The sequence below is a fragment of the Rhinopithecus bieti genome, unplaced genomic scaffold, assembly GCF_001698545.2.
Source record: "Rhinopithecus bieti isolate Rb0 unplaced genomic scaffold, ASM169854v2 scaffold_26546, whole genome shotgun sequence".
NCBI classification, from domain to species: domain Eukaryota; kingdom Metazoa; phylum Chordata; class Mammalia; order Primates; family Cercopithecidae; genus Rhinopithecus; species Rhinopithecus bieti.
Window position 1 is genome coordinate 1,078,727 of NW_016812367.1, and position 26,024 is coordinate 1,104,750.

The 26,024-nt window shown below is 58.0% G+C and overlaps 1 protein-coding gene across 3 annotated transcripts; it reads left to right on the forward strand.

Annotated features, from left to right (window-relative positions):
• The first annotated feature begins 1,252 nt into the window (after positions 1 to 1,252).
• PDLIM7 (PDZ and LIM domain 7) lies at positions 1,253 to 15,649 on the forward strand. Of its 3 annotated transcripts, none has more exons than XM_017896039.1 (13): positions 1,253 to 1,364; positions 2,343 to 2,449; positions 6,428 to 6,579; positions 6,690 to 6,720; positions 7,182 to 7,300; positions 7,972 to 8,108; positions 8,212 to 8,248; positions 9,255 to 9,316; positions 9,466 to 9,700; positions 10,840 to 11,020; positions 14,866 to 14,986; positions 15,074 to 15,189; positions 15,326 to 15,649. In XM_017896039.1, exons 2-13 carry the CDS (start codon positions 2,354 to 2,356, stop codon positions 15,410 to 15,412), a joined length of 1,374 nt encoding a protein of 457 aa, XP_017751528.1. In that variant the 5' UTR covers positions 1,253 to 1,364; positions 2,343 to 2,353; the 3' UTR covers positions 15,413 to 15,649. The 3 variants fall into 3 exon arrangements, with proteins under 3 accessions (XP_017751528.1, XP_017751529.1, XP_017751530.1); XM_017896040.1 differs by lacking the exon at positions 7,182 to 7,300 and adding an exon at positions 7,699 to 7,715; XM_017896041.1 differs by lacking the exons at positions 9,255 to 9,316; positions 9,466 to 9,700; positions 10,840 to 11,020; ... (1 more) ...; positions 15,074 to 15,189; positions 15,326 to 15,649 and adding an exon at positions 8,488 to 8,837.
• Positions 15,650 to 26,024: the final 10,375 nt, after the last annotated feature.

A 26,024-nucleotide genomic window follows, 5' to 3' on the forward strand; every position in this document is an offset into this window, starting at 1 on the left:
ACGGCCAAAGCCAGAGGCAGAGGAAGATGGGGAGGAGGGGCCAGTGGGGCAGGGAGAAGCTGTGAAGTCAGGGAAAAAGGGTGTTTCGGGGGACGAGAATCAACCTGGACCCATGCTGCCCCTAAGAAGGGCAAGATGAAACTGAACCACCACGGATTCCATGGCCCGATGGCCTCCAGGTCACAGGTGACCTTGAGAAGAAAGATCTCAGGGGACCGGTGTGGACAAGAGCCTGCCTGGCATGGCTTCAAGAGATAACTGAAGGAAAGCAAGTGGAGACGCGATAAACAGACAACTCCCTGGAGGAATTTTACTCTCAAGAGGAGAATTAAAGGCTAGTAGCTGGAGAGGGATGTGGGGTCAAGAGAAGGTCTTTAACGATGAGAACTCTCACAGCGTTTTATGCAGAAGAGGGTGGGTGTGATGACTGTGGATAGAGAGGGGAGAACTGCAGCAACCATGTCCTAGGAGGAGCTGACGGGCCGGGACCACCAAGCGAGTGGAGGGTGGACGCCCCTTCCCTCACCCCGACACCCGCATGCTCTCAGTGTCCGCGCCGCGGGCCCTAGTGCCCAGGCTGAACGCGGGGCCGGGACTCTGAGGACGCCTCCCGCGGGGCGCAGTCCGCTCTGGCCAAGGTGGAGCGGGACGCGGCGCTTCCGACTGTGTGCGGGTCGGGTCGGGGTTGCAGGGATGCGAGCGAGGGCAAGGTCCGCAGGCCAGGGACCCCTGGCGTCCGCTCCTGCCCTGTGTTCCTGCCTTCGGTAGAGAGTTGCGCAAATCTAGCTTTAAACGCCCCAGTCCCCCTCAACTTCCCCACCTTATCTCCTCCCAGGCCCTCTGATTTAGAAGTCCTGCAGCCCCCGATAGTTGCATCTACGATACCGACCCTCGCAGCAGCCCTGCGAGACAAGTATGATCGTCCCATTTTTCGGAGTAGCAAACTAAGGTTCAGAGACGACTAGGGCCCAGGTCCGTCTGGTTTGCAGGTCCGCTTTCCCCTCCCTCCGCCAGCGGGCGGTGCATGGGACTGGGCGAGGCAGCTCCTCCCTAATGAGGCGACCTGCAGCCCCGGCCCCACCCCGACTCCGCCCCACTGCGGGGCCCTGGTCCGGGAGGCCTCTCAGCTCGCAGCCCGACGGGACTTGGTGATTGGGCGGGACGGAAGAGCTGGGTGGGGCTTTCCACCAACGGAGATCGTCTAGCGGGCGTGGTCACGACGAGGGCGTGGCCTGGTGCCCCGCCCCCTTCAGCGCGCTCAAAGTGGAGGGCGACTGCGGGGGCGGGGTCAGAACACTGGCGGCCGATCCCAACGCGGGTCCTTGGAGCCCGACGCCGAGCAGCGCACTGGCGGGGCCGAGCAGGTATCGACAACCGCGCGGGGCGTCTTGGGCTGGACCAGGCGGGCGCCTGAGGCCTGCTGAGGACCACAAAGGGCACTGGGGATCGCGGTCCGGGCTGTGCTTCCTCCCGCGGGCCCTGGCCCCTGCCTCCGCCCCCGCCCCCGCCTTCCTGCAGCGAAGCCGGCTGCGGCGGGGCCGATCGGCGCCTGCGCTGCTTCCTGCGGCCGGGGCCAGTGTAATGCATGGGGCCCGGGCGGGGACTAGGGGGAAACTGAGTCACGTCGGTGTGGGAGCAGTTCTGTGTGGGAGGCACCACCCCCACTCGGCTCCGGGAAGGATCCCCTTCCAAGCTATGCTTTAGGGTCCCAGCCCCCACCTGTCTCCACAGGGGCCGCAACCCACTCCCGCCTTCCCCTTCTTCAGCACCCAGGGGTCCCGCCCTGGCTCCCAGCAGCCTCGACTGGTCCCGGAATGGCTGGAAGGATCCGCTGCAGCCGCCTCCCTCCCCTCCCCCTCGTGTCCCAAGCCCCCGTGTGCTCCCTACGCTGGCTCTCCGCACAGTGTCAGCTTACACGCCTTATATAGTCCGAGCAGGCTCCAGCCGCGGCCTGCCTGCCGGGACCTGGGGGCGGGGGAGAGGAGAGCCGGCCCCTGACTCACCCGGCCGCCCGAGGCTCCAGGCTGGCTTGCGGGGAGGCCGCGCCAGTTTAGTCCCTCGGCCCACCCCTGGTTGAAAAGAACCTCAAGCCTGGATTCAGGCACCCCTCACCGTTCAAGTCCCAAGGGAAGGGAGGCTGCTTCTGTCTTTCCAAAGTGAGGTCCGCCAGCAGCCCAGCCCAGCCTGACAAAATACCTGCCTACTATGGCTTGGGTGTGCTCAGGGGCTGCCCGTGCCTGCCTGGCCCCGGTCCAAGGCTGGTATCTTGAGTTGGGCCAGCCTGCCTGCCTGCCCGCCCACCATGCTGGCCACTCACCTTCTCTTCTCTCCTCTCCTCTCAGGAGCCGGCATCATGGATTCCTTCAAGGTAGTGCTGGAGGGGCCAGCACCTTGGGGCTTCCGGCTGCAAGGGGGCAAGGACTTCAATGTGCCCCTCTCCATTTCCCGGGTGAGCCTAGGTTTGGGGAGGGGGCTCCCCCAGCGGTCTTTGGGTGCTCAAGTCTCCAGAGGGTGATGGGGGGAGTCCTAACAGGAGCTGGTCAGGGGCCAGCAGGCCAGAAGATGTCCAGGTCCGAGATGTAGTGGTACCTGCCCGCTGCAAGGACTCCCAATGAGGTGGATACTGGGAGGGAGCACCCAGGCTTCCCCAGTCCTGCACTGTACCCGATGCTGTTCTCCCAAGCTCCTGTGGCCACTTCTGAGGGCGGGAGGGAGGCTCATTGTGCAGGATGGGAGCCTGACATTTCCAGGAGGTATCTAAACTTGAGGTAGCAATGCTTGGAGCCAGGCCCCAGGCAGGGCACTGCGACTATAGGATTTCACTTCAGACGCACTTCTGCCCAGGGAATAGCAGTCGTCATCCTGTTTTTCCAGATGAGAGAAGAACTCATGAAGAGGTGGAGGGGCTCGCTCATCGAGTCCATGTTGAAGCAGGGATTGGAATTGAAGCACGGGATGGTGTGCATTTATTGTGGGTAGAAGGGGTCTCTCCCCAGCCTATGTAAGGACCTGCATCCACCATTCCCATTCAGGATGTGGTGGCCTATGACCCCAAGCAGAAGTGTAGGACAGGGCTCCTCTCTAGGGGCTTAACTTCAGCTTCCAAGAGCCTGCCCTGGTGGGGGTGGAGCTGGAGGCTGGCTCCTCCCTGTAGCAGGGGGATTGCCTTATAAGCCCAAGAATGCAGCCCCACGCTGGGATGGCCAACAGTGGCTGCAGTCTGCAAAGCTGAAAATTGCTGGCCTAGGCCTGGCCCCCTGAACCCCACTGGTGGGCCCCTCAGCTGGTCACCAGGCTGCAGCTCCAGCTGTATGGTCCAGTTGTGAGACACAACAAATTGCCTGCCCAGAGTGGGTGAGGCCAGCCTGTGGGCTGGCATCTCTGACTGGCCTGGGGGTCAGCAGGGGGTGGGGACTTCCTGCCCTTTATATCCGCCTGCCCAGAGAGGCCCACCCAGGCGATGGGTGGGCAGGCAGCTGTTGTCAGGAAGCCCAGGGCAAGCCCAGCCTGGAGGGGCCCAGAGGGTTGTGGCCTGAGGAGGGAGTCAAGGTGGAGTCTGTCTGCAGGAGCTGGGCATGGGGGTTAGGGGAGGCTTTTCCCAGGGGTCCTTTCATGGTGGTCTCCGGGAACCTGCCCCGCCAGCAGGGTAGTGAGGGCAGTGGTCGCCCTACCACACACATCCTCCTACACAGCCTCACACAGCTCTGAAAACCTACCCAGCGTCCTGCCCCCTGGGAAAGTGCTGGCCCAATGCATCTGGGGACCCTGAACCTCAGTTTCTTCCCTGATGGAGATGACTTTCAGATATGGCCTGTTGGGGGCACTCCCAGCTCCAGCTCCCTGGTCAGCATCCCCGGCATGTGGGTGGGGCCGGTAGCTGATCCCAGCCCTGGAGTTGGACCTGGGCCCACATGGGTGAGTGAGGTGGGCTTTTCAGAGTTAGGCCAGCCCCCTCCCCCTCCCCTGACCCCAGGATGGAGGGAGGTGGGAGGGGTGAGGGCTGGCCGTGGGCCCAGGCCTGGGTGATGAGGTAACGTCTGGGACTGGGGGGTTGGGCTGCTCAGGCTGACTCACCCCCACCTCATGCAGGGTCCAGCCCCCTGGCTTTTTCCCTCCTCGGCTCTTCTGGCCTTACCCTGCCCCTGGCCTGAGCCCCTCCCTGCCTCTGTCTCCAGCCACCCGCCCAGCGCTGTCTCCTGCTCTCCTGCCGCCCTCTCCATGCTCTGAACACCCCTCATCCTCTGTGCTTTCTGCCCTCCTCACTCTGGGAAGGGAAGCCGTTCCCGCCCCCTACCCCCTCTCCAGGAGCCAGCTAGCTGCTCCTGTGCACCCCAAGACCTCCATCTCGGGCTCAGCCCACACCTCCCAGGAGCCAGCCCTGTGGGCAGGGAGTGGCTGGGCCAGGTTTCCCTTCTACTGACTCACCATGACCTTGAGTAAGTCACTTCCCCTCTGGGGTGTCACTTCCTCACATACCGTATAAGGGGTTGATTTAGTTGGATTGAACTAAAGGTGAGGGAGGAGCTCAGGGTATCTCCAGGTGGGCTGACCCCTCGGTTGGGCCCCCATGCTCAGCAGAGGTGGCCCACAGTGCCTTAGGGTAAGGGACACTTCCTAGCCCTGCCTCTTACTAGCTGGGTGACTTGAGGCAAGTTGTTTAACTTCTCTGTGTATATTTTCTTTTTTCTTTTTTCTTTTTTTTCGAGACGGAGTCTTGCTCCGTCAACCAGGCTGGAGTGCAGTGGCGTCATCTCGGCTCACTGCAAGCTCTGCCTCCCGGATTCATGCCATTCTCCTGCCTCAGCCTCCCGAGCAGCCAGGACTGCAGGCGCCCGCCACCACACCCGGCTGATTTTTTGTATTTTTAGTAGAGACGGGGTTTCACCGTATTAGCCAGGATGGTCTTGATCTCATGACCTGGTGATCCACCCACCTCGGCCTCCCAAAGTGCTGGGATTACAGGCGTGAGCTACCGCGCCCGGCCTCTGTGTACATTTTCAAGTGCAAAATGGGTAAAAATCCCTGATTACTCCACAGGGTTGTCGGAAGATTCAGTGTCAATATGTAGCATACTTGGTGCTCAATAAACAGAAGCAACTGTTCTTATTTAGCGAGTGAGGAAGGAGCCACTGAGCTCTCTTAGCCTTCTGACCTCCCACGCAAGCAAGAAATCATGTTGAGCCCAGCTCGCCTTTCTTTTCCTGGTGCTGTCAGGCTCTGTGTCTGGCTGCCCTGCCCTCTGACATCTCTCTGAAACCTCTTGCCTCCCTTTTCCCTGCCTCAGCTCAGTCTGTGCACTGGCCCACCTGAGGAGCCTCCTGGGGCCTCTGGCAGCCTGGACCCCCCAGATGCCCCCCACCCAGTGAAATTGTCTTCCAGCACTGCCTCACAAAAGCCTACTTACTGCAGTGCCAGGCCTCTTGCCAGATGGCTGGGTAGCCCCTTGGGCTCAGACCCAGTCAAGCTGTCCTGCCTGTGTTGCTGGGGCTGGCCTAGAGGCCTGGAAGGGGATTATCAGGGTCACCCCTCTCAGGGCCTGGGAGATACCCCATCCCAGACATTAAAACTGCCAGTGGCCCCTCTACTCTCAAAGCCAAGTCCTAGTTCCTTCTGGCATTCAAAGCCATCATAAGTGAACTCACCCGCTAGGCAGCACACCCCATTCTCCTTTACCGAGGCCCACAGCGTCCTCGAAGTCATTCCTGATGGTCTCAGCTCATCCTGGTGGCAGCCATTTCTCCCAGCCTACTGTCTCCTCTCATTGCCACAGGAACCAGGGACTCCCAGCTCAAGAGCCTGAAGGATTGGGGTTGGAGAAAGTTGGCAATTGAGGGCTTGGGAGTGACACCCATGTATGGCCTGTGAAGCCCCGGCTGTCACCTTAGGCCCCATTCAGGCAGTGTTCACAGGGAACCGGAAGATAACAGGGCCTGTTCTGGCTCTCAAAGGCTCCTAGGAGATCCCTGCAGATGGCCCCTGACAGGGTGCTGGGGGGTAAGAGGTCCGTAAGAGCCCCCGGTGGTTTCAGGGAGGAAGCCGCCCCCTGCATGGGTCAGACGGCATATCTGGTAGGTGGAGAGGCCTGGGCAGGAAACCAGCAGGAGCCTCAAAAGGCAATGGTCCTCCTGAAAAACTTGGGCTTTAGCCTGAGCCTGGCTGTTTGTGGACATCATAGCAGTTTCTGGACTGTGGGGGAGGGTCATGGTGGTGAATAAATAAGCAGTGTGACTGAGGAAATTGTGAAGCTCGGGTGAGTGCCACCACCTGAGTTGCTTTAGTGTCCAGCAGCTGCCTAGATCTGTGTTGAATGAAGAGCTCTCTGGGTTCTGGAAGTGGGGCAGCTTTGGGTGGGGCAGCGTTACCACCATCAACCTGGCTTGGGTCTGCAGGGGCCAGGGCCTCAGTCACTTTGCTTCTCTCTCCATAGCTCACTCCTGGAGGCAAAGCGGCGCAGGCCGGAGTGGCCGTGGGTGACTGGGTGCTGAGCATCGATGGCGAGAACGCAGGGAGCCTCACACACATCGAAGCTCAGAACAAGATCCGGGCCTGCGGGGAGCGCCTCAGCCTGGGCCTCAGCAGGTATGCGGGTGGGCATGCATGGATGCGGGTGGGCATGCATGGGTGCGCGGGCGCTGGCAGAGGGGATCCCCGCGGGCTCAGCCCGCTGTCATGCTTTCCTTCTTCTCCAGGGCCCAGCCAGTTCAGAGCAAACCACAGAAGGTAGGAGGCAGGCCGAGACATCTGGGCGGCGGGCGGTGTGGGCTTGGACGGCCGGGCCTGCTCGCCCTCCTGGCACATTCTCGGTACCCCAATCTCTGGCCGGAAGTGGAGGGCAGAAACGAGCTAAGGCGGGCCTCGGGCCCTGGAGTTGAGTCAGGGGCTGCCGCACGGTCCTGGCACCACGCATGTCCGCCTGTCTGTCCGCCTGCCTGCCTCCCGCCATTGGCACTGCGTGCTCGCCCACACTCGGTCAGCCCTCGGTCCTGCGTGGACTGAGATCACCACTCCCAAATGGGCCCCTTGAAACCTGAGTTGTCCTCTCCCCTTAGCCTCCAGACAGATGTGGGGGGTGGGGGTGGGGGGCTGGAGCTGCCGCTGTCCTCTGGCGCAGGCGCCCCACTCCCACCCAGGTCCCCACCCTACCCCGCCCGCCCGCCCTGCCCGGCTCTGTCTCTGCCCAGGCCTCCGTCCCTGCCGCGGACCCCCCGCGGTACACCTTTGCACCCAGCGTCTCCCTCAACAAGACGGCCCGGCCCTTCGGGGCGCCCCCGCCCGCTGACATCGCCCTGCAGCAGAATGGGTACGTCGGCCCCTGCCCGCCCACGCCCGCGCCCACGCCCACGCTATCAGGCCCCCTGTGGTCCCACGCCCGCTGCCCGCTGCTGCTCAGTCTGTGCTGCGCCCCAGCCTGGCGGAACCGTGCGGCAGCGACCCCTGGTGGCCGGGGTGGGGCTGCAGGCACAGGGCCCCTCCCGAGGCTGTGGCGCCTTGCAGGGCACCGCCCTGGGGAGGGGTCTCTGAATGAGGCCGCGCCCTCCGCTGGCGGCTGGGGTTTGGGTTGTAGTGTCGGGCCAGCTGAGCCCCAGACACTCAGTGCCGCCTTGTCCCCGGCTGTTCTGACCCCTCCCCATCTTTCTTCCTCTCCTGTGTCTGTCCCTTTGTCCCTTTATCTGTCTATCTGTCTTATTTCCTTCACAGGTGCAGACCCTTGACAAGTCAGTGAGCCCCCTCTGCCTGTCCCTCTCTTCTTCCTTTTGGCACTCTGGGCGGCGGCCCCTCCCCACCCTGGCTGCCCTCCTCTCCACTTCGCCCTCCTGTCCTCTCACCCACCCGCCCAGCAGGGCTCCTGGCCTCACCTTTACCCACTCCCTCCCATCACTGTAACCCAAACCCACATACACCAAATCCTGGGAGGGGCTGCCCCCACTGCCCACCCCCAGTGTGGGGTTCTGAGCCACACCCTCCCCACAGACAGCCGCTTCGACCGCTGGTCCCAGACGCCAGCAAGCAGCGGCTGATGGAGAACACGGAGGACTGGCGGCCGCGGCCGGGGACAGGCCAGTCGCGTTCCTTTCGCATCCTTGCCCACCTCACAGGCACCGAGTTCAGTAAGTGCCAGCCCAGGGCAGGGGGTACTCTCCTGGCCCCCAGCCCAGTCGTGAGCCCTGACCCTCTGTCTCTCTTGGTCAATGCCTGCCTCTGCCCTCTCAGTGCAAGACCCGGATGAGGAGCACCTGAAAAAATCAAGGTACAGGGACGGGCATGAGCCCCTCTCCCACCTCCTGCCTCTTCCATTCCAGCTACTGCCCTATGTCTACTCCTGAGGCTCCCAGCTGGGGCTCTCCATTCTCCTTCCTTTTTTCCCTCCCTCCTTCTTTCTTTCATTCCTTCCTTCTTTCCCTCCCTCCTTCCTTCCCTCCTCCCTCCCTGCCTCCCTTCCATCTCTCTTTCCTTCCACTTCTTCCTCCCTCTCTCTCTGCCCCTCAGGGAAAAGTATGTCCTGGAGCTGCAGAGCCCACGCTACACCCGCCTCCGGGACTGGCACCACCAGCGCTCTGCCCACGTGCTCAACGTGCAGTCGTAGCCCGGCCCTCTCCAGCCGGCTGCCCTCTCTGCCTCCCTCTTTCTGTTCCTCCTGCCCAGGGCACCCCCTTAGTGCCTCCAGCTTCTGCCTACCTCACCCCCCACTTTCCTGCGCCTGGCCTGAGCCTCCTGCTGGCCTGGCCCTGGCTGCACGACTGGGTTCATCTGACACTGCCTTCCTTCTTTGCCCTATGGTACTGCTGTCTGCCAGGTCTGTGCTGCTTTGGGCCTGGAAATAAACATTCTCAGCCCTGCTTGCTCTGCCTCTGTTTTCTATCTTTGTGGACCTGGTTTGCATTTGGGGTGTGGGGGTGTTTCATGGTTTGGACTCAGTTTGGGCCCTGCCGTCCTCGTTTTCAGTGGGAGGGGGGTACCTGGCAAAGGGGCCCTGCCCTGCCATCGCAGATGGCTTCCTGGCATGAGGGGAGCCCCGAGAGCTGCCTCAGAAGCGGGAGCCCTGCTCCATCCCCAGCTATAGACAACACGCCAGCTACCTGGACGTTGCTATGAGAAGCTGCCCTTCCCATCCCTACCCCAATGGGACCTGGAGTCCAGCTCAGCAGTTTCCATGCCCCCAGGCATCTCCCGTGGGGCCAGCAGGACCCAGGTTGGGGGGTGGGGCCATGCCAGGAAGCTCAGCCATGCAGGGCCTTGAATGGCAGATCTTGCAGCCAGGTGCCCAGGACAGAAGCCCCAGCCCCAGCCTCATCTACACCCCAGGAGCCCTGGCCTGGTGAGAGGGAGTGGGCTCGGGCCTGGGCAAGGGTGGGCAGCCTCCAGGGCATGGGGGTGGTAGGCTTCTCTCAGCTCCCTGGGGCTCCACCCCCTGTCCTTTGGGGTCTGTGGGCACCCCTTTAGAGCCACTTTCCCCGGCCCCGGCAGGCCCTACCACCCCCAGCCCCACCAGCCGCCCGCCCTGGGCTGTGGACCCTGCGTTTGCCGAGCGCTACGCCCCAGACAAAACGAGCACAGTGCTGACCCGGTACAGCCAGCCGGCCACGCCCACGCCGCTGCAGAACCGCACCTCCATCGTGCAGGCAGCTGCCGGAGGGGTACCAGGAGGGGGCAGCAACAATGGCAAGACTCCTGTGTGTCACCAGTGCCACAAGGTCATCCGGTGGGTGTCCTGTTCCAACCCTGGCTTTCCCATCCTGCAGCCCAGCTCCACCTGTCTGCCCACCCATCTTGCCTCAGCTGCGACGGAGGGGAATAAGGATTCAGTTCCCAGCTGGAGTAGGAGTCGGGACCTGAGCTGGGTCCTCAGATTCTTAATCCCACGCTACCTACCCCAGCCTACCCACAACACTTGCTAGCAGCATCTGCCCTGGCGAAATGGCCAAAGGGCCAACCATAGGCTGAAGCTGTACCCCTACCTTTGCTGCTTTCTAGGCCAAGAGGGGCCTGCCCCTTCCAGTGCCTCTGCCCCCCACTCCTGCTCTCTGTCTCTCTCTGCTCTCAGAGCATACAGGCCTAGAGCCCCTCCCTCTGTGCACTGCCCCGTGGGGCCAAGCAGCATCAAACACCCCCCAGCATCAGCATGCTGGATTCTAGAGCCTTCTTAGTCCTCAGCCCTGGCCTGCTCTTGACTCTGTCACCCTTTTTTTTTTTTTTTTTGAGATGGAGTCTCACTCTGTCGCCCAGGTTGGCATACAGCGGCACAATCCCGGCTCACTGCAACCTCTGCCTCCTGGGTTCAAGGGATTCTCCTGCCTCAGCCTCCTGAGTAGCTGGGATTACAGGCACAGGCCACCACGCCTGGCTAATTTTGTATTTTCAGTAGAGACAGGATTTCACCATGTTGGCCAGACTGGTCTCGAACTCCTGACCTCAGGTGATCTCAGGCCTGCCTCAGCCTCCCAAAGTGCTGGGATTACAGGTGTGAGCCACCGCGCCCAACCAACTCTGTCAGCTCTTGCCAGGTAGATCAGGCAGGCCAGCAGGATAGGATGGTCCCAGGGTTTGCCCAGGGGCTCCTCAGCTTTCATGAGGCTCCAGTCGTCAGCCCTTCCTCCCGGGGTCCTCCCTGCTCTAAAATTGCCTCTCCTGTCACCAGCAGTTCAGTGTGACGGGCTGGCTCTGCAAGCTTCATGGCTGTCATGGTCACTTCCCAAGCCTGTCTTCTACCCTGTGTGGAAAATGGGGAGAATGAACTCTCCCTCCCAAGGCTTCCCGGTGGGTGGTCAGTCAACCTGCAGGGGACCAAGACCTCCACCTCCTGTGCATGTGCTCCCTCTCACTGCCCTCGCCTCCCGGCAGGGGCCGCTACCTGGTGGCGCTGGGCCACGCGTACCACCCTGAGGAGTTTGTTTGTAGCCAGTGTGGGAAGGTCTTGGAAGAGGGTGGCTTCTTCGAGGAGAAGGGCGCCATCTTCTGCCCGCCATGCTATGACGTGCGCTACGCACCCAGCTGTGCCAAATGCAAGAAGAAGATTACAGGCGTGAGTAGGGCTGGCTGGCGGGGAGGCGGGCCCAAGCCTGTCAGTGGGAAGGAGGGCTGCTGGGCAACCCTCAGGCTGGGGGTCTCCCCGAGTGAGCCCTCCAGGTCCTTACCAGCCTATATAGGCTACGGTACTGGCCTCACCCTGCATTAGTCAGGATGCTGTTAACAAATGACCATGTTCCTGCTCAGAAGCCACCCAAGGCTGCAAAGAGCATGAGGACCAAGCCTGGAGAAGCTCTGGGCCCTCATGACTCCCACTTTGGGCTCTCCCTGCCCTGGTGAAACGGTAGAAGGGCCAGCTTTACATGCTGAAGCTGCTCTGTCTCATGCTTCCTCCTTATTTCTGGATCCAGAGCCAGGGCTGCCAGGGGTAGCCAGAGAGCTCTGTGATGGTGCTGTTCATATCAGTGAGGTTTTACCTTGACCACAAGTAGTGGGAAACTCAAAATAATGGTAGATTATTCCTCGCCTAAAAACATCTAGGGGTGGGTGGTCTGGGACTGGTCTGGTGGACCCAGGCTCCGCCTTGTTGCTTGACTGTTCACAGCACCTGCTTACTTACCACTCATAGAGAAAGATGATACTTCAGCCTCTGCCAAAATGCCCACCTTCCAGCCAGCAGGAAGTTGGAAGGGGAAGAAAGGGGACAGAGCTCCATGGCGTCCATCCTTAGAGGATGCTGCCACCTGACTCTCTGCTTCCATCCCATTGGTCAGAACTCAGTCACATGACCACACCCAGTGGCAAGGGAGGCTGGGAAATATGGTCTTTATTTTAGTTACCCATGTGTCCAGCAAAATTGGGGGTTCCATCAGTAGGCAAGAAGGGGAGAATGGCTGGGTGCAGTGGCTCACGCCTGTAATCCCAGCACTTTGGGAGGCCAAGGCAGGTAGATCACGAGGTCAGGAGATCAAGACCATCCTGGCTAACACGGTGAAACCCCGTCTCTACTAAAAATACAAAAAATTGGCCGGGCGTGCTGGCGGGCGCCTGTAGTCCCAGCTACTCAGGAGGCTGAGGCAGGAGAATGGCGTGAACCTGGGAGGCGGAGCTTGCAGTGAGCCAAGATTGCACCACTGCACTCCAGCCTGGGCGACAGAGCGAGACTCCGTCTCAAAAGAAAAAAAAGGGCCGGGCGCGGTGGCTCAAGCCTGTAATCCCAGCACTTTGGGAGGCCGAGACGGGCGGATCACGAGGTCAGGAGATCGAGACCATCCTGGCTAACACGGTGAAACCCCGTCTCTACTAAAAATACAAAAACTAGCCGGGCGAGGTGGCGGGCGCCTGTAGTCCCAGCTACTTGGGAGGCTGAGGCAGGAGAATGGCGTAAACCCAGGAGGCGGAGCTTGCAGTGAGCTGAGATCTGGCCACTACACTCCAGTCCGGGCGACAGAGCGAGACTCCGCCTCAAAAAAAAGAAAAAAAAAAGAGAGAAATCTGCCTACCAGCCTTGGGCTCCCACCCTACCAACCCACACTCCTGGTAGAGCCCCGTCTCCCACCAGCTCAATGCCCAAGTTCCTTCACTGTGACCTTGTCTGCTCCTATACAACAAGCAACACCAGACAGTGAGAAGAGCCAGCCAGACATGGGCACAAAATCTGTTTCTGTGATCTATTGGCTGTGTGAGCAGGGGATAGTTGCTTTCTCTGGACCTCACTAAAGAGAAGGGTGGCACTGTGCTAGGGCCAGCACGGTTGCAAGGTAGATGTAAGATGGGGTACAGGTGTTGTGGAGGGCAGAAATGCGCCATCTGAAAGCTACGTGTCACCCACACGTAACGTCTTGTTTGGCCTACACTATTTCATTTTAAAATCAGTAGCCAACAATTTAAAATCAGAAGATTTGCCTGATGCAGTGGCTCATGCCTGTAATCCCAGCACTTTGGGATGCCAAGGTGGGAGGATTGCTTGAGCCCAGGAGTTCAAGACCAGCATGGACCTCTGTTTCTACAAAAAAAAAATTAGAAAATTAGCCGAGTGTGGTGGTGTGCACCTGTGGTCCCAGCTACTTAGGAGGCAGAGTGAAAGTGAAATCTCCTGCTTTTTATTTCTTTATGTATAATGATAGGGTCTTGCTCTGTTGCCCAGGCTGTAGTACAGTGGCATGATCACTGCTCACTGCAGCCTTGATCTCCTGGGCTCAGAGGATCCTCCCACCTCAGCCTCCCAAATAGCTAGGACTAGAGGTGCCCACCAGCATGCTCAGCAGATTTTTAAATATTTTTGTAGAGATGAGGTTTTGCTATGTTGCCCAGGCTGGTCTTGAACTCCTAGCCTCGAGCAATCCTCCCACTCTGACCTCCCAAAGCACTGGGATTACAGATGTGAACCACTGTGCCCAACGGATTTCACTTTAACACCTAGATCTCAGCCTGAGCCAGGCAGGCATTCCTGAATGAACCAGTAGCACTGTTGCCAGAAGAAGAGGTGCTCCTCTGTATGACACAGTCCCCACGTGGCCCTTGCAGGGATTGGATCTGGGATCCCTGGATTTAAACTCAGGGCCATCCTCATAACAGCCTCACAAGGCTGGGATTAGCTTCCCAGTTCACAAGGAAGAAACCAAGACTTGAGAAGGTCAAGGTCTGCCCAAACCACAGATCTCGGAGCCTCATGCCGCCTTGAGGCCCCATGCGGCCCTCTGCCTGCTTCAGAGGTGAATACTGCTGGCCCTGGCTGGCCCCAAGGCTCCTAGGGAACAGCCCAGCCCAGGGAGAGCTCAGCGCCTTGTGTCTCTGCCCCCTCCCACCTCCTGCGGAGCGCAGTCAACTCACCCACAAAGGGCCAGGCACTGTGGGGCTAGATCAGCTAACAAAACAGTTGATGCTTCATGCCCTTCTGGGCCTTACGTTTTGGCTGGAAGAAGAGGGGAGAGGCAGACAGTAAGCAATAAGCACAATAAGTAGGTTGTCTGGAAGTAATGTTAGATCACATTATGGAAAACAGGAAAGAGTAGAGCAAGAAGTGCTTGGGCGTGGTGTAGGGAAGGCAGCTGGCTGCTACTCGTGTGGTCAGGGTGGGACCTCGTGGAGAAGACTGCATTCGAGCAGAAACTTGAAGAGGGTGAGGGGTGAGCCTTGAGATACCCGGGGCAGAGCAGTCCAGGCAGAGAGGACAGCCAGTGTCAAGCCCAGGACAGGAGCGTGCCGGGTGTGCCAATTTCAGGCAAGAGGCCAGTGTGCAGAGGCAAGGTGAGAACGCAAAGGAGAGCAGTGGGGGAGACGGGTGGGAACGAGGTCAGACCTGCTGGCCTCCGGCGTCTGCATGGGGCTTGGTTCTTGCTGGGAAAAATGGGAAGTGGTAAGGGGTTTCATGCAGGGGGATACAGCCTGTCTCGGGTTGCAGGGGCCTGCTGCGGCAGCTGGGATCAGAGGGAGGAGCTGTAGGCCAGTTGTGTGATCCCAGGGGCCAGATCGCTGTGGCTCACCTCGCATCAGGGAGGCTGTGAGAAGCACTCAGAATCTGGATATGCCTTGGGGGTGGGCCCCACTGGATTTCCTGGTGGACCTGGTGTGGGGTGTGGGGTGTGAGAGGAGGGTGTGTTTGGCTGCAGCAAACGGGAGAATGGAGTTGCCATCCGTGTTATGGGGATGCCTGTGGGAGGAGAGGTTTGGGGTGAGGGGATCAGGAACTGAGTACTGGACATGGCAGGTCTGAAGGCGCAGTGGATGTCCACTCAGAGACCTTGGAGTTGGAGATGGAGGCATGGGAGTCCTGAATGGTTAGATGTAGCATTTACTATGAGAAGGAACAGGGCCCGCGGCCAGCTGTCCTGTGTTCCTGTGACCCAGGGGAGGGCGGGAGGGGCCTGAGCCTGCCGAGTGACTGGCACCTCCTTCCAGGAGATCATGCATGCCCTGAAGATGACCTGGCACGTGCACTGCTTCACCTGTGCCGCCTGCAAGACGCCCATCCGGAACAGGGCCTTCTACATGGAGGAGGGCGTGCCCTACTGCGAGCGAGGTACCCGCTGGCCAATGAGGGTGAGGAGGGATGGTGCATGGGGCAGGCATGAATCCAGGTCCCCTTCCTCTCTGCTCCCATCCTCAGACTATGAGAAGATGTTTGGCACGAAATGCCATGGCTGTGACTTCAAGATCGACGCTGGGGACCGCTTCCTGGAAGCGCTGGGCTTCAGCTGGCATGACACCTGCTTCGTCTGTGCGGTGAGAGCCCCGAGCCTTGGCCTCAGCCCCAAGTCCACCGGCCCTCTGTTCGTTGCCTGGGGGATGCAGGAGAAGCTGGGAAGGGGCCTCTATTGCTGCCCCCAACCCCATGTGACTGGGCCTTTGCTGTCCTTAGATATGTCAGATCAACCTGGAAGGAAAGACCTTCTACTCCAAGAAGGACAGGCCCCTCTGCAAGAGCCATGCCTTCTCCCATGTGTGAGCCCCTCCTGCCCACAGCTGCCGCGGCGGCCCCCTGGAGTCATGGCCCGGCATTTCTGGGTAGGGCTGGCAATGGTTGCCTTAACCCTGGCTCCTGGCCCGAGCCTGGGGTTCCCCGGGCCCTACCCCACCCGCCTTATCCTCCCACCCCACTCCCTCCACCACCACAGCACACCGGTGCTGGCCACACCGGCCCCCTTTCACCTCCAGTGCCACAATAAACCTGGACCCAGCTGTGTCTTGTGTGCCGTTCCCCTGTGCACCCGGAGGGGTAGAACTTGAGTCACGTGGCAGGGTGGAGCGTAAGATGGATTCCTTGGGCTGGCCATCTTGGTGGTCCTCATGATGTGGACATGGCAGGCTCATGGTTAGTGGAAGAGGTACAGGCGGACCCCATGTGCCAGGCCTGGTGCCCACAGACATGAGGGACGCCACTGGTCTGGCCTGGCTTGGAGGTTAGAGACGGGTAGTTAGGATGGGCGTGGTGGATCACGCCTGTAATCCCAGCACTTTGGGAGGCCAAGGCGGGCAGATCACTTGAGGTCAGGAGTTTGAGACCACTCTGGCTGACATGGAGAAACAACGTCTCTGGTAAAAATACAAAAATTAGCTGAATGTGGTGGGGCGTGCCTGTAATCCCAGCTACTCAGGAGGCTAAGGTGGGAAAATCGCTTGAACCCGGGAGGTGAAGAGTGCAGTGAGCTGAGATCATACCGCTGTGCTCGAGCCTGGGTGGCAGAGTGAGACCCTGCCTCAAAAAAAAAAAAAAAAAACAGAAGGGTAGTCGTAGTTGGGGGTGGATCTGCAGAGATACGGGGTGGAAAACAGCAATGGCCACAGCAAAGGCCTGGAGGGGCCAACTGCCATCCAAACAGAAGAAGATGGGACTGGAGAGGGTAGCCTTTAGGTCCTGGGAGGCCACAAGTGCCAGACAGTAGAGCTGGGGCTGTCTCTTGAGGTCAGGGCAGGGCACAACACAGCAGAGTTTGAAATAGATTTGTGTTGTTTTCTAGAAAGAGGCCCCAGGACACTGAGGGGGTACAGGAGGGAGGCTGGGAGGAAGAGTTGCAGCAGTGGCCTAGGGGCGGAGGCCAGGCACGGGAGGGGCAGAGGGTAATATGGCAGAGATGGGACCTAGTGACAGGTCCAGGGGATGAGGGATGGGGAAGGACAGCAGCTTTGCCAGGCATCTAGCCTATACCAGACATGCTCGCATCTCCCGTGAACCTCCTAGCAACCTTGCACCATGTCTGTAATCACCTATTTCATTTTTTCTTTTTCATTTTAATTTTTTTTGTTGTTGTCGTTTTTAAGAGACAGAATCTCCCTAGGTTTCCCAGGCTGGTTTCAAACTCCTGGGCTCGAGCAGTTCTTCCTCCTCAGCCCCAAAGTGCTGACATTACAGGTGTGAGCCACCACGCCTGGCCCAATTATTTTCTACGTGAGGCACAGAAAGGTTGGGAGACTTGACCAAGGTCAACGCTGTCATTGAGCTATGAGCCAGACTAGAATCCAGGCCTGAAGCTGGGTGCGCTGTCCCAGGACTGGCTGGCACTGAGTACCATTTGCCAGCGAGCATCTCTCTGGGATGCTGACTTCTGCCCGGTACCTGGAGGACTGTAGGCCTTGGTGGTGGCACCGTCACTCCGGGGCTTCCTGCCTCCCACTGATGCTCTCACCACCCTAGAGGGACTGTCACCTCTCCTGTCCCAAGCCTGGACTGGAAAGACTGAAGAGAAGCCTTAAGTAGGCCAGGACAACTCAGTGTGCCATGGCTGCTCGTTCTTCAGGGGTCCTTGGCATAAGGACTTACAACACATCTGTAAGTCTTCTCAACAGGCCCTTGGCCCAGTCCCCTTTAAGAGACAAGAAGGGCTGGGCAGGGTGACTCACACCTCTAATCCCAGCACTTTGGAAGGCTGAGGCTGGAGAAGGGATCCAGCCTAGGAGTTCAGGACCACCCTGGGCAACATGGTGAGACATGTTTTGTTTTTTTGAGATGGAGCCTTGCTCTGTCACCCAGGCTAGAGTGCAGTGGTGCAATCTTGGCCCACTGCAACCTCCGCCTCCCGGGTTCAAGCGATTCCCCTGTAGCTAGGACTACAGGCGTGCACCACCACGCCCAGCTAATTTTTTTGTATGTTAGTAGAGACAAGGTTTCACCATGTTAGCCAGGATGGTCTTGATCTCCTGACCTTGTGATCTGCCCGCCTCGGCCTCCCAAAGTGCTGGGATTACAGGTGTGAACCACTGCGCCCAGCCTGGCGAGACCCAGTTTCTACAAAATATTAAAAAATTAGAAGCCAGGGCTGGGCACAGTGGCTCATGCCTGTAATCCCAACACTTTGGGAGGTCAAGGCAGATGGATCGCCCAAGGTCAGGAGTTCCAGACCAGACTGGCCAACATGGTAAAGCCCCGTCTCTATTAAAAATACAAAAATTAGCCACGCCTCAGCTACTCAGGCGGCTGAGGCAGGAGAATCGCTTAAACCCAGGAGGCTGAGGTTGCAGTGAGCTGAGACTGTGCCACTGCACTCCAGCCTAGGCAACAGAGTGAGACTGTCTCAAAAAAAAAAAAAAAAAAAAACAAATATACACACACACACACACATCAGAGGCCAGGCGTGGTGGCTCATGCCTGTAATCCCAGCGTTTTGGGAGGCCAAGGTGGGCAGATCACCTGAGGTCCATAGTTTGAGACCAGCCTGGCCAACACGGTGAAACCCTGTCTCTACTAAAAATACAAAAATTAGCCAGGTGTGGTGGTGCATGCCTGTAATCCCAGCCACTCCGAAGGCTGAGGCAGGAGAATCCCTGGAACCCAGGAGACAGGTTGCAGTGAGCCAAGACTGCGCCATTACACTCCAGCCTGGGCAACAGAGCAAGACTGTCTCAAAAAAAAAAAAAAAAAAAAAAAAATCAGCTTGGCCTAATGGTGCATTCTTGCGGTCCCAGCTACTTGGGAAGCTGAGGTGGGAGGATCACTTGAGCCCAGGAGGTTGAGGCAGCAGTAAGCTGCACTCCAGCCTAAGCAACAAAGCGAGACCCTGTCGCTAAAAAAAAAAGGAAGAGAGAGATGAGAAGGGTCTCTGCTGTGTTTTCTCTTGGAACCCTGGAGAATGAGTGCAAAGCTTCGTGTGTTATTTTCATGTTTTTTTATTTTCTGCCCGCCTCAGCCTCCCAAAGTCCTGGGATTACAGGCGTGAACCACTGCGCCTGGCCTCGTTTGATTCTCATGTCTTGCCGGAGTGCCTGTATGTCAGTGCCTGGCGTATAGTGGATGCCCAGTAAGTGTTTGTTGAACGAGGCGCCTGTGGGACATTTAGGAGACACATTCAGGAAACAGCTGAAGATTCAAGTCTGGATTCACCTCCGCTTCAATTCGGGAATGAATCTGAGACAGGCTCAGGGCAGTCAACATACATGCTGGTCACTGCGGCCTAGGGAGAGCCGGGAGCGGGGCCCACACAGGGAGCATCCGGAGTCAAGCAGGTGGGATGTGGTTTTCTTTCGACCTGGACATCCTTCGCATGTTAACCAGAGAGTGGCTTTCACTTCCACAAGGAAATGTGCTCTCTCCCAGTTCTCTTAAACTGTGAAGCCCTCTCAGTCCATCCTTGGTTCCCATGGATACAAGCAAGAAGGGCACAAGGATGGATGGTAACTGCAGCCGGGAGCCCGTCTGGGAACGCCAAGCAGTGCAGCCAGATCTGCCAGTTTATCGACAGCGTCCAGAGGTTCAGATTTGTGTGTGAGATCTGGTGTTTGAATATTGGCAACTACATTAGATTTTTTTTTAATCCTATTAGAAAAATAACTAATGTGGGCCAAATCCAGCATGAGGACAGCCAGGGCCCAGCATAGTGAGGAGGTGAGACGCCAGAACGCCAGCATCACAGCAGTGGGCAGGGACAGCATGGCCAGGGCGGGAGGACGACGACCTCCAGGGAAGGTGCAGGGAAGCCCAGACAGGCAAGAGCATGTCAAGAAGCTGCCAACAGTGTCAATCGGGCAGATAAGGCCGAGGAGTCCCTCGTGGCATTTCACAACAAGGTGACATTTGCCAGATCAGTTTAGCCGAGCTGGGGCGGCTGCCAGGGTTAAAGAGGAACAAGGCGGGAGGGTGGGGAGGATGTGGAAGGGGAGAGTGCAGACAGCTCTTTTAAGAGACTTGGCTGTGGCGGGCCAAGAGGACCGCCAGGCTCAGCTGAGAGACCAGGGTATGGGTGGCTGAAGGGGCTTGGGAAGCATCTGCTGGAGGATGGTGGTAGAAGATGGGAGAAGTTGGGAGGGGGCTGTAAGGAGAGAGTGGGGTGGAGGGCAGGGGCATATGCGGAACCGTGGAGCCAGAGCTAGCCTAGAGTGGGGCAGGAGCAGGTACCAGGCACCTCCTTGAAATAGCCACCCTCACTCTGTAGGTGTGATGCAATCACATGTCATTTAATCATCATAACACCTTTGAGAATACATTATTAAAGGCATGTTTCAGATGAGGGTACTGAGGCTCAGAGAAGAACAGTGACTTGTACAGAGTCACCCAGGAATGGCCTGGCCTGCCACTCCAAAGATCAAAGGCCAGAGTGTTCCCCGCTGACCCGCCAGCACTCCCCAGCTCCTGTCATGCGTCCCCCATCACCTGGGCTCCTATCCAGACTTTGCCACTCCACCAGCTGTGTGCCTTTGGGCAAGACACTGCCCCTCTTTGAGCCTTGGCTTTCCCATCTGTAGAGTAATAGCATCTGGGCACAGTGGCTCACACCTGTAATCCCAGCACTTTGGAAGGCCGAGATGGGCGGATCACCTGAGGTCAGGAGTTCAAGACCAGCCTGCCCAACGTGGTGAAACCTCATCTCTACTAAAAATACAAAAATTAGCCAGGCGTGGTGGCGGGCACCTATAATCCCAGCTACTCAGGAGTCTGAGGCAGGAGAATTGCTTGAACCCAGGAGGCAGAGGTTGTGGTGAGCCGAGATTGCGCCACTGGACTCCAGCCTGGGTGACAAGAGTGAGACTCTGTCTCAAAAAAATAATAATAGCAACCACAAGCTGCAAAGATCACAGTGTTCCAAAGCTGGGGTGCAAGGCTGTGCGGGTGGAGGCCATGGGGACTGGGAAGTGAATGTCCTCGTGCCAGGCAGGGAAGCCCATTAGCACCCTTGGAGGGGGCAGAGACCATGGCAGGGGGCCGCGTGGGCAACTGGAGAGGCAGCAGGCAAGCTCACCACAACCTCTGCCTCCTGGGTTCAAGCAATTCCCAACTCAGAACTGCTTGAGCTCATTTGGATCAGCAGGGAGGGAGGCGGTAGAGGGTGAGGGACCGTTTTGCCGGAGTATGGAGGCAGGCACTCATGATTCTGCTACTGCCTCTTCAGTGCGGGGCCCCACATGGCCTTGGTACACACATAAGGTACACGCCATCCTCGGATTCTCCACGCGGCCCTGTTACAGGAAGGGAGCTGAGGCCCTGGCTAAAGGGCTGGCCGCAGGTCAACCTTTGAACTCGAGTCTGCCTAAATCCAAAGCTGACCCTGAGAGTGGAAGAAGAACCCCTCCCAACTGAGGCCTTAAAGGAAGGAGGGGAGGGGACCAGGGATCCGGGGGTCATGGTGGAACAAGAACAAGCTCGCTGACTGAGAGCCTGGGGGAACTCAGAAAACCAGCACCAGCCGCCTGGGAGATTGTGCAGGGGGAGCCGCTTCCGAGCCAGTAAGGACCCCAGGACCAGCCTGGCCTCTCCTGCTCAGGTTTTGGGGGTACTGGAAGACCAGCTGAGATTTCACCCATGTCTCTTGCCACTGACAAAATGACCACTACTTGGGTACCAGGCAGATTAGGTAGGTCTCTTGGCTGCAATTCAAGCTAGTTTAAGCAAAACTGGGGATAACTGAACTGAAAAAGTGAATGGTTTCAAATCTGGCTGGATCCAGGTACCCATGGCGGCTACCGGGACCCTCTCTCATGCTCTCCATCTCTCCGCTCTGCTGTCCTCAGTGCTGGCTTCATTTTCAGAAGGCCCTCCCCACTATTGGCAAGGATGGCCGCCAGCAGCTCCAGGACCATACCTGGCCAGCTCAGCAGCCCCAGTGGACAGAGGGAGCCTTTCTTTTCTTTTCTCTCTCTCTTCTTTTTTTTTTGGAGATGGCGTCTCACCCTGTGGCCCAGGCTGGAGTGCAATGGTGTGATCTCAGCTCACTGCAACCTCCACCTCTCAGATTCAAGCACTTCTCCTGCCTCAGCCTCCTGAGTAGCTGGGACTACAGGCATGTGCCACCACACCCAGTTAATTTTTGTATTTTTAGCAGAGACAAGGTTTCACTATGTTGGCCAGGATGATCTTGATCTCTTGACCTCGTGATCTGCTCGCCTTGGCCTCCCAAAGTGTTGGGATTACAAGCATGAGCCACCGTGCTCAGCAAGGGAGGCTTTCTTTTTTGTTGTTGTTTTGTTTTTGAGACAGAGTCTCGCTCTGTCTCCCAGGCTGGAGTGCAGTGGTGCAATCCTGGCTCACTGCAAGCTCCGCCTCCCGGGTCACGCCATTCTCCTGCCTCCGCCTCCTGAGTAGCTGGGACTACAGGCGCCCGCCACCACACCCGGCCAATTTTGTTTTTGTATTTTTTTTTTGAGACGGAGTCTCGCTCTGTCGCCCAGGCTGGAGTGCAGTGGCACGATCTCGGCTCACTTGCAGTGAGCCGGGTTTACGCCATTCTGCCTCCCGGGTTTACGCCATTCTGCCTCCCGGGTTTACGCCATTCTCCTGCCTCAGCCTCCCAAGTAGCTGGGACTACAGGCGCCCGCCACGTCGCCCGGTTAGTTTTTTGTATTTTTTAGTAGAGACGGGGTTTCACCGTGTTAGCCAGGATGGTCTCGATCTCCTGACCTCGTGATCCACCCGTCTCGGCCTCCCAAAGTGCTGGGATTACAGGCTTGAGCCACCGTGCCCGGCCTTGTTTTTGTATTTTTAATAGAGATGGAGTTTCACCGTGTTAGCCAGGATGGCCTCGAACTCCTGACCTCGTGATCCGCCCACCTCGGCCTCCCAAAGTGTTGGGATTACAGGCGTGAGCCACCGCGCCCGGCCGCAAGGGAGCCTTTCTTAATGGCACCAGCGAAAGTCCCAGGGCCCATGCCCATTGGACTAACTTGGGTCATGTGTCTGTCTCTGAAGTAGTCAGTGGGTCTGACCCTTCCTGGCTTGGATGACATACTCCGGTTTAGAGCTGAAAGTGGAAAATCTGCCAGAAAATGGGATGTGGAACAGGCCTGGCAGGGATGTCCACGGCACTTCCTCCCCTCATGCCCAGGGCCCTGCCCCTGACTCCACTCCCAGACCTCAGAGCTGGAGCGCCTGGAACTTCTGACCAGACTCCAGCCCACTTCACCCCTGCATGCAGAAATAGGGGTGCTACAATGGAGGGTATGTGGGGTGCTGAAATGACCTGGGACAGACCTGGGTTCCCATTCAGACTTTGCCACTCACCAGCTGTGTGTCTCCGGGCAAGTCACTGAGTCTCTGGGCCTCGGTTTTCCCACCTGTAAAATAATAATAATAACAATCAACACACTGACAGCACCTACTATGTACTGTTCCCATTTTAATCACTTTCTAGATACTTTTTGAAAATCCTCAAACTGACCCTAGGAGGTAGGTACCGTCACTATCATCCCCAGATTATAGCTGAAGATGAGTGATTCAAGATAGGTCAGGCAGCAAGCTCAAGGTCACACTATTAGCAATAGACTCCTCAGGAGCAGAGCTAACGTGAATGAACGTGGCTGGCCCGGCGCCAGGGGCAGATACCTGGGGAGAGCCATGTGCTTTGTGGAAGGGGCAATCTGAATGTGTGCTTGGTGGGATCTTGCAGAGGTTGGAAGAGGCCAGAGGAGACTCCACCAGCTCTTGCTGAAAAAGTCTTGCAGCCTCTCCTCAGCCCTAAAACCTTCCCTGAGAGGTGTGGGGGAGCACAGAACAGGAAAGTGGGGGTGGAGGGAGGAGGGCGGGGCTATGAGGAGGAAGGGAGGGGGTTCTCCTTTCTAAGCCTCCATCCAGGCCCATTGTATTCTCACAACAGGTTATCAAAAGGAAACTCAGAGAGGGGAAGTGTTTCAGCCAAGGTCACACAGCAAAGGCCCGGTTTCTGGATCTCAGTCCTCCCTTGTCTCGTCTTTTCCACTCTGGGGATCCAGAAGTCATTGAAGTCATTGGCCCAGCCTCCCAGTGTGTGTGTGGGGAGCTTATGCTCTGGGGGTGGGAGAGACCGACCTGTCAGCGACTTGAAGGGTGATCGGTTTGGGGGTGGTAGACACGAAGTCCTGATGGGAGGAACCCACCAGCCGCCCACCCACCAAGGCTGAGTGTGTGGGCCTCAGGGGCAACGGCAGCTGAAAGGAGGCAGGTTCTCAGAGAACAGTGACCAGTGGCCACCCACGCCCCCGGTCAGGGCAACTGAGAACTATGGGTCCACTGAATTTGGCAAGTCAGGGGTCACTGGTGACCTTAGCCAGAGCAGTGCCAGAGAAAATGCAGGGAGGAGGAGACAGAGGACAGATGTCTGTCTGCATCCTATAGAAATGAGGAGATGAAGATAACATGGAAGGGTGATGGGTGCAGAGACCAGAGGAGTGGGCTCTAGGGCATGCCAGCAGGGAACACCCTTGCTTCCCTGAAAATAGGGAAAACTGAGTGCAGGGTGTATAGGAACTCTCTATACTATCTTTGTAACTTTTCTGTAAATCTAACACTGTTCTAAAATAGAAAGTTTATTTAAAAATGTTGATGGCAAGAGGTGAGAGTGGGCGTGGCTGGAGAGTTTGTAGGTGGGTGGTGGGGAGGCAGAAATTTTAGGAAGGAAGAGCTTAGATGCATTTAGGGCTTCTGTTTTTTGGATGCAAAATTGAGTGTGCAGGAGGCTGGGGGGTGGGGGGATGGGGGGTTGGTGAGGAGCTGTGAGCTAGGACAAGTCAAAGGAAGTTGGAAGAGGCTGAGGCCACAGATGCTCATGGCCAGCCATCTGTCTGCCCCTCCCCGGCTCCCTCCTCCCCAGAATTCTGCTCTTTATGCCTCAGGGTGGGGGATGGCTGAAGCCCTGTCCCCCATGGCTCTCCCCACTTCCCTTTCCCACCCTGTGTCACCCACTCCCTTAGGGATCCCCACTGCATGCCAACCACACCTACTGGCCAGTTAGTCTAGGGCACAGGGCCTGGGTCTCTCCCTGCCTGGGCCTCACTCTAGTGGGGGCCATGGAGAAACTGCCACGGCCAGTGGTCCCTAGACATAGTGGGCACTGACTTCCCAAGGCAGGGACTGTGAACATTTTGAGTTTTTTTTTTTTTTTTTTTTTTTTTTTTTTTGAGACGGAGTCTTGCTCTGTCGCCTGGGCTGGAGTGCAGTGGCGGGATCTCAGCTTGCTGCAAGCTCCACCTCCCGGGTTTACGCGATTCTCCTGCCTCAGCCTCCCGAGTAGCTGGGACTACAGGCGGCAGCCACCTCGCCCGGCTAGCTTTTGTATTTTCAGTAGAGACGGGGTTTCACCGTGTTAGCCAGGATGGTCTCAAACTCCTGACCTCGTGATCCGCCCGTCTCGGCCTCCCAAAGTGCTGGGATTACAGGCTTGAGCCACCGCGCCCGGCCACATTTTGAGTTTTAAGAGGGTTCTCCCAACTCCAGAGCACCAGGAACCACTGCCACATAGGCAGCACTGCTCTCCTCTTGGCATAACCAGTTACCCAACGCAGAACTCGGAGGCCCGGCTAGAACCACCTCCTCCTCCGTGGTGCGGATGGGACCAGGTGAAGTTTGCTCAGGGAGGTCGAGGTTGGAGACTTTGCTGTGGTCCACTGAGCACTGTGGACGGTTTCATGGTCCTAACCCAGCAAGGAACGGAGTTCTGAGAGGCCCTGGCATGGTGTCCACTCCCTTGCAGGGGACTTTTCTGAGGCCCCTTCCCCTTCTGTGCTTAGAGTTTTAGAAGATAAAGGTGCCAAGAGGCTGGCCCTGAGCGTCCTTGCAGGAGCCCTGCCCTGGGAGTCTGGGGTTAGATGCTGCTTCCGGTACTCTACTTGGGACTCCTCTGGGATGCCTGAGGCTTGGGAGAGAACGCAAAGGATTTCCTAGCTAGCCCCATCTCAGAGGGCACAGGCTTGGAGGGGAGGAGAGGCCTGGAATGGAGGGATAATGAGCCGGGTAGGGGCTGAGAATGGCCTGGAATAACTGGTCATAGAGCCGAGATGGGGGACTGTGGTTGGGAATTGGGAACTGGGATCAGGATGAGACTGGGATGGGCTGGACTGAAGAGGTTGCCGTGAGAAATGTTGGGGGGGGGGGGAAGTGCTAAGCATGGGGCTGAAGCTGGGATGGGAAAGGAACTGGGTTGGATTTGAGGGTGGGATGCAGATGGCAGTGGATATGATGGGATAGACTAGGCATGGACCTCTCAGAGGAGACGGGCCAGGGGTGGGCTGGTGTGTGACCTGGGTTGGGATGAAAATGGGTTTAACATGGGGTGGGACGCACCAGGAATGGAGATCAATGAAGCAATGGGTGGGGCGGGACCGGATTGGGACGGGGGGTGGGCGTGGGGGGGGGGGGACAGGGCTGGGGTTGGGGCTGGAAGGAG